Raw genomic sequence first — 7,118 nt, 5'->3', positions numbered from 1 at the left:
AAGGGAAAAGACATGGGGGCATCAAAATACGACGTGGGGGAGACTTGCCTGACTTAGAGAACAAAGAAATATCCATTTTTAGCCCATGCAAAAAACCTAGAAATTAAACTTCGCGAGCCACAATAAACTTTCATCCTCGCCCCCCTATTATGATGTCACATAATAACACTTGCAGAGTCTACTACAAACCAAATACATTAGAAAACCTTTCAATCTCTATCAAGATTTCCTGGATGCTGCCATTTTAAGATAAACATGCAAACTTTCAATCCAACAATAAAAAAATAAAAAAAAATACATCTATTTATCCCCACATTCATAATTCCTCTTCCACCATGATAAAATCCCATATTTTATTGAATTTTTTTATTGTTGAATTTCATTTTTTAAAAATAAATTATTATTACTATTAAACATTTTACTTTCTTTTTATAATTTTGATTTTCCAATTTATTATCATCTAAATTCGTTAAAGCCATTTTGATTAAAACACAAATTTCAAATTTCAAATTTATTATTTTTAATTAAAAATAATTTCAATACCCTGGAATACATTTACAATGGAGTTGTCTTTAGTGCGATTTTTTGGACTTTCGTGTGTTGGAATTTTCGGGTGCTGGAATCCGGTGGAAAGGGGAAATCTTGAAAATTTTTGAGGTGAAATCTTGATTTGTGTTATTTAAACTGGTTTTTTTGACTGTATATATGGATTCAGCACCCTGAAAACCCCTAGGGCACTTTGATTGTGCAGGGGTTACCCATCAAGCTTGTGATTTCAATAAATTTCTACCGGTATTTTAGAGAAATTAACCAAGAAAAGCCCACAAAAAAACTTCCAAAAATTATACTAAAAACAACTCCATTTAAAATTAAATTAAATCATATTCTCATATTGAAAAAAATAATTATACACTTATTCAACTTACTCCATAACACTGACAAAAAAAAATTAATAGTTATACACTGATTCAGCATAGTATCACTGTCTCATGCTAAAAAAAAAAGGTAATTATACACTTATTCAACTTACTCCATAACACTGACAAAAAAATTTAGTAGTTATACACTGATTCAACTTACTCCATAACACCGACAAAAAACAAAACAGTAACTACTTTCTAATGCTGACCAGAACAACAAAACATCAACCACTCATTGAACTAAAAACCACCGCCAAGCAATAACTAGAATCACAGGCAAAGAACTTGGACTGATTAGTAGTACAGGTTAGCTTAAATCACCTTTACTCTTCCTCATGATTAACCTGGTTACCCAGTACGGAAAAGAATCGTCACTGACTCCACATACTGTTGGCCAGCAGAGGTTTCAGTTAAGTAATTGAGCACAACCTGTTAGATAAGAGAAACGTTCTTAATTATATCATCAATAATGAAGCTAATATTCGGCTTATGATTCATTCTTGACCCACAGTGACGTATTGCAGTTACACGTGGAACTGGTCATACATGTTATGTACCTTCTTCACATGCCACTGAATCACAACTGTGATCCTACCAAAACACAGAGACAAGTGCCATTGAAACCGCCCATGTGAACGTTTGAACAAACAAATCAGAGCCAAATCTTATATAATTGGGCTCTCTCAGATTTCACACCAGGATTCAAGATTCTCTTCCCTATCTCAGCCCTTCCTGAATTTCATAAAAAGCTGGACTAAAGTACTTAAGGTCAATTCTCATAATTATCGTGCAACAAGGAAGCTTCCCCAACATTATCACAATCAATATATGAAATGTGACGTCAATAATCTACTGGATAATAAATGAAATCCAGGCAAATGACAAGTTCACCGACAGCCCTGCACCCCATGAACGTTACATCAAACCCACCCACCATTTCAGAGCTTTCACCACCACATTCACTTCTCACTAGCTGTCCATGCAATCTGTGTATGGTGGTCTGTTCCAGTGTAAAACAAAAGGATTTGCCAACACACTGACATAAAATGTATCTTTCTATGTAAAAAATGGGAGAAATATCTTTGCCACGAACTTCTGCACATGGCTTGTCCCTCAAGTTCAAGAATATCAATGTAGTGGCTGAGCCCTTCAATGCTTCAGAGCAACTAATGCAGGAGAATTGAATACAGACACAGAGCTACCTAAGCACCCAATTCAATAGTGTGAACTAACACTCTATATGTGTTTGATTAAGTCAGAGAGAAGGTACCAGTCCTTTAGATCTCCTCTTCAATTTCTCTTTTGGGTTCTGCAGTTATGAAGATTGAGATATGAAATGTAGTTTTGGGACTCAGAAATTCTCGTTTCTCTAGTGGGTCAATCCCCATTGGGCCCAGATCCGATCAGGAATTTAAATTTTCTTCAGTGAATGTATTGGTTCCCCCTTCTTTTCACAAAGCAATTAAACATTATTGACTTGGTTTTCATCGTTTTTTCCAAAGAAGTTCACTGATTGAGAGAGATCAGAAAATTTTCATTGACAATTGCTCTTTTTTTCCAGCTGGGCAGGCTTGCATTTTTTTCCAGGTATGTGCAATGAGATTTCTTGTTGAAAAAATGCATATAATATGTCAGAAGGCATGCATTTATATATTTTCTTCTACAAGCTTGTGCCTCTTTTATTGTAATGCTATGGTGGTTTTCATCCTTAGGCCTGCATTTGTTGCAGTAGGAGTTTACTTATTGCAAAATCCTTGATTGTTTATGTAGAAAGTCTGAATAGCCAATTCCCAGTACATATCTGTCATGTTCCTCTGTGATCATAACCTCATGAATTTGAAGATTAATGGGCTTCTCCTTCCTGACTGGTATGCTTCTGTATGCTAATGGTTTCACAATGAGATAAGCAAGCAGATTCAAAATTTGAAGATTATTTTTAACTTTGTAGGATATAGTCAATTCACTGGGTAATATCTAATGAGTCAGGGTTCAAAGATTTGTAATTAATTAATTAGGTAACTGTCTATGTGGGTGCTTATGGTTAAGCTTAGTTGATTCTGCCCTTTAAGGCTTAATTGATTGGATGTCAGAGCAGGTGCTTATGGATAAACTGAGTTGATTCAAGCAACCATGGGAAGGACGAGTAAATGGCTCAGAAGTTTACTTGGGGGTAAGAAGGAGTCTAAGCAACAACATCCAGGTCCTCTTCCTGATGCACCTATTCCTCCTTCCAAAGATATAACTGTGGATGAATCTGTAAGTCAAATCTATGCTCAAGGATTACATCGGATCAGAACCATGCATATGCCTCAGTCAATACTTACATATATACCATACCTCCCATTGTTTGGGTTGGGCCAATGATTGACCTTGGCCTTGGGTTAATAGAAGCTGCTTTGGAAACCCTTGCGCCCAGATAGAAAGGGTTAGGGTTGTTGAGATTTGAAACCTGACTTATCTCTTCCTCTGTTGTAGAAGAAGGCGCCGAAGGAAAAACGCAGGTGGAGCTTCAGAAGATCTGTGAAGGACCACACTTCTGATACAATACCAACAAATATTGAACCCAGACCCTCTTCCATTGAGAGCCGTATCTCGGAAACTGATAATGAACAGAGCAAGCATGCCATTGCAGTGGCTGCAGCGACAGCTGCTGCAGCCGATGCAGCTGTAGCAGCTGCCCAAGCAGCAGCAGCTGTTGTCCGTTTGACGAGCAATGGATGCACATTGAGCCATGTAGATCTCAGTAGAGAAGAATGGGCAGCTACCATGATTCAGTCTGCTTTTCGGGGATACCTGGTTGATACTGCCCTCCTTGTTCTCAAAATTCATTTTGATTTTATGTTGATCTTTATCTAGTGTGGATCCTTTTTTTGGGATGGAATAAAGGGTACACTTTGTTTGGGTAATATGTAGGTTGGAATTCTCCCAAGATCTTGAATGGGTTGGGTCCAGTGTACTTTTGGATGTGCCTGCACATCTTGCATTTTAGGAAAGTAACTTTTTTTGTTTTGGCACTGTATAGGTTAGTCTAACGTGATTGTCCGCTCTGATTTGTAGGCAAGAAGAGCACTGCGTGCTCTGAAAGGCTTGGTTAAGTTGCAGGCATTGGTTCGTGGGCATATGGTGAGAAAGCAGGCAACTGCAACTCTCCATTGCATGCAAGCACTAATTAGAGTTCAGGCTAGGGTTCGTGCCCGTCGGGTTCGCATGTCTGAAGAGGGGCAGGCAGTTCAGAGGCGGTTGCTCCAGAGGCGTCAACAGGAGTCCCACTCAAGAAAATCCAATGTAAGTAGATTACTCCACACCACTGGGTTATTTGATCTCTTGGGAAATAAGAGAAGACTACAAAGTAGCTTAGAAAATGTGATTTATTAATCATAAGCTTCTGATGGATATCAGTGGTCATCTCACCTTTGAAAGAGGTCAAGTCTCTGATGTAGTAGTTATTTTTGGGGTTGTTTTGTTCTATACCCTCTACCAGTACAAATTGATGCCAAAAGTATTAGATTTAAATGTTTAGATTTTTTTATCTGACGCAGGAGGGATGGAATGCTAGCACTTACAGCATTGAGAAGCAGGAAGCCAAGGCACAAAGCCGACAAGCAGCTGCCATGAAACGTGAAAGAGCATTAGCTTATGCTATATCACAGCAGGTAAACTATTGTTCATCTGTATTCTTCAATTTAATTCTGCTGTTAAATGAGAGAAGCTTTCCTTGCTGGTACCCTCTTCTGTGGATGCTTCTCTATTGTGGAAGCAGAAGAGGACAGCTAAGGAAATTTTCGATATTGGAGATTGTGATTCTGATATACACACTGGGGTTGGACCCAGTTGGATCATTGAATGGCTGCTTCTTCACGGGAAAGTTCATGTTTGAATGATTTGAATGGGCAGGAGATTGAGAGAAGATTGGAGGAAAGTGCCAAGATTGTTGAGATGGATACAGGCAGGCTGAAACCAAGTTCAAACAAGAGGAATGGTTCAATCTCAGAATCTAGTTCACTAGAGCAAGGTATATCTGCCAATCAATTTTCTGCTTCCTACCCACTATATAACTCCTCTGTTCAATCACTGCAGCCACCCACTCGCTCCCCTCCCCAGATTGAAGGACAACTGGCTTCTCCTATACTTGTTTCCCCATCCCAGTCAGAGTGTGTAACTGCATCAGCTTTGCGGGATCTCAGCCCAAGAACCTTCAGTGGACAATTTGGGAATGTTGAAGACTGCACATTTTCAACCGCGGAAAGCAGTCCCCAATACTTCTCAGCTGTCTCAAAGGCCCAAGCTGTAAGAGGTCCATTTACTCCATCGAGACCTGAATATATGGAAACTTTCCTTCAAGATTATTCTTCCTTTCCTAACTACATGGCTAATACTGAATCTTCAAAAGCTAAGGTTCGTTCTCAGAGTGCTCCTAAGCAAAGGCCAGATTACTATTCAGAAAAACAGTTACTGTTAGCTAAGAAAAGATCTTCTTTGTCGGGGGCTATAGAAAATAGGTCAAACTCTTATGGTGCACGCATGCAAAGGTCATCATCTCATGTTGGAACAACCTGTAAGGGGTACACTTATACAAGTTCAATCCAACTAGACAAATCAACAATGTCCCTTAGAGACAGTGAATGTGACACAGCTTCTATATACAGTGGCAATTACAGAAGATCCTTAGAGGTATGAATATCTCTATAATGCTTTACAAAAAAGCTTCAATATTTGTTTGAAAATAGATGCTATTGAGCTTATGCAATTACACAATTCAAAAGTGCATTTAAAATAGTCTTCATCATATATGCTCCATTTTTGGATACACCATCCTCCATATTTAGAAACTCAATTCCCTTTGCTCTATTAATGTTTCCAATGATATCTGCAATGTGATAATATTTTCTCCTCCTGACAGACACAATTCATTGATATGCAGGACTTGTTTGACATATAAAACATTCTTTTGCTTTGACAATCTGTATTTTCCTCAAATTCCTCTCAGCATATTCTTTCTCAATCTGCATTTTTCTTCTCTTTGTAATGGGTCTTTACTGAAAACGTTTACCAACTTTTCCTGTGATCCTGCCTCCACATTTTGGATTTGCCTGTGCTAAGAATAATGGACGATGCTTTACTTAGTTTAGCTTGTTCTGTTGGAGTTATTTACAAGTTACTGCCATTGTATTTCTGGCCTGAAATTGACAGTGAGTTTTAATTTTTTTCTTTTCTTTCTAGAGAATGGACAGCACCAGAGAAGGGCAAGTATACTCTCTACAAGTTGGGGAGATGAATAATGTCAATGAAATCTTCATCATTGCAGTCAAAATCAGCTAACTATTCTTTTATTTGTTTTCTTTTGGGTATGCAGCCTTCTTCCAGCAAGCGGTGTTAGAGGATGATTGACACCTACCATTACTCCATGAAAAACTAGTTGAAGTGGAATGGCCATCTTTATGAAGAAGTTTGTTTGGGACTTTCTTCTCACAGTCTTGACCTGAAGTTGTCATAAAACAGTGGAAATAATACAGTTTCTACTTGTCCCTGCTAATGCCATGCATAAGTTTCTCAAAATTGTACCTCACTGTAGCTAGAATTTGATAAAAAACAATAGTATGATGAACAAAAAGCTGCATAGGACTTGAGAAGCAGAGTGGTTCTGCATCTGCTAATATTATTTATCTGTTTTGTGGTGAGAATTTGAAGGCTGGTCTACATAATATATTATTTCCAAGGATTTTCATTTGAATAAATCGAGGTAGGAACAGGTTACCCATTAGTGCATTAAAACCCTTTGCAGGTTGCACAGCTTCTTTGTGTGACAGAATTACTTCTGAGCAATTTGTGTTTGCCGAGAGTTATGAAGTGTAAATTCCACCTTAAGATCATGTGTCTATTCAACACCCAAAACGGTGCTACTATATAAGAAACACTCTGTTGGTGGACCAGCCCAGTCATTTACTATTACAATAGCTTGATCTGTTATGAGAAATGATGGAACTTGAGATCTGCATCCAGGAAGATTTTGACTCTTAGACCACAAGCCCATGTCTCTCAATGCAAACTAACAGTGGAACAAATATTATTAATTTTCGGAAGCAACTTTCTTATTGACACCTTAAGTATGTGCTAAAAGCCAACAGTGAAACAATGGGCAATGCAACCATTGAACCTTGATTGTTCAAGTTTATAATGCAATTCCTATTTATAAATATT

General features: G+C 38.0%; 1 protein-coding gene across 1 annotated transcript; it reads left to right on the top strand.

The window, feature by feature from the left end:
- Positions 1 to 1,652: 1,652 nt before the first annotated feature.
- Positions 1,653 to 6,872, top strand: LOC149186302 (protein IQ-domain 26-like). Its single transcript, XM_089410960.1, has 9 exons — positions 1,653 to 2,186; positions 2,482 to 2,507; positions 2,691 to 2,788; positions 3,016 to 3,176; positions 3,396 to 3,716; positions 3,978 to 4,205; positions 4,460 to 4,573; positions 4,815 to 5,591; positions 6,274 to 6,872. The coding sequence occupies exons 4-9, from the start codon at positions 3,051 to 3,053 to the stop codon at positions 6,295 to 6,297; spliced, it is 1,590 nt and encodes a 529-aa protein (XP_089267086.1). The 5' UTR covers positions 1,653 to 2,186; positions 2,482 to 2,507; positions 2,691 to 2,788; positions 3,016 to 3,050; the 3' UTR covers positions 6,298 to 6,872.
- The last annotated feature ends 246 nt before the right edge of the window (positions 6,873 to 7,118 follow it).

The sequence above is a fragment of the Pinus tabuliformis genome, chromosome 3_1 (genome assembly GCF_031772625.1).
Source record: "Pinus tabuliformis cultivar Carrire ecotype Pingquan chromosome 3_1, CPIR1, whole genome shotgun sequence".
NCBI classification, from domain to species: domain Eukaryota; kingdom Viridiplantae; phylum Streptophyta; class Pinopsida; order Pinales; family Pinaceae; genus Pinus; species Pinus tabuliformis.
The sequence above is the reverse complement of the archived record's forward strand: the minus strand, read 5'-3'. Positions and strand labels throughout refer to the sequence as shown.

Coding starts and splice junctions, on each gene's coding strand:
- LOC149186302 (XM_089410960.1), top strand. CDS start 3,051: ATGGGAAGGACGAGTAAATGGCTCAGAAGTTTACTTGGGGGTAAGAAG. Junction 3,717..3,977: donor CTGCTTTTCGGGGATACCTG/GTTGATACTGCC, acceptor TCTGATTTGTAG/GCAAGAAGAGCACTGCGTGC. Junction 4,574..4,814: donor CTTATGCTATATCACAGCAG/GTAAACTATTGT, acceptor TTGAATGGGCAG/GAGATTGAGAGAAGATTGGA.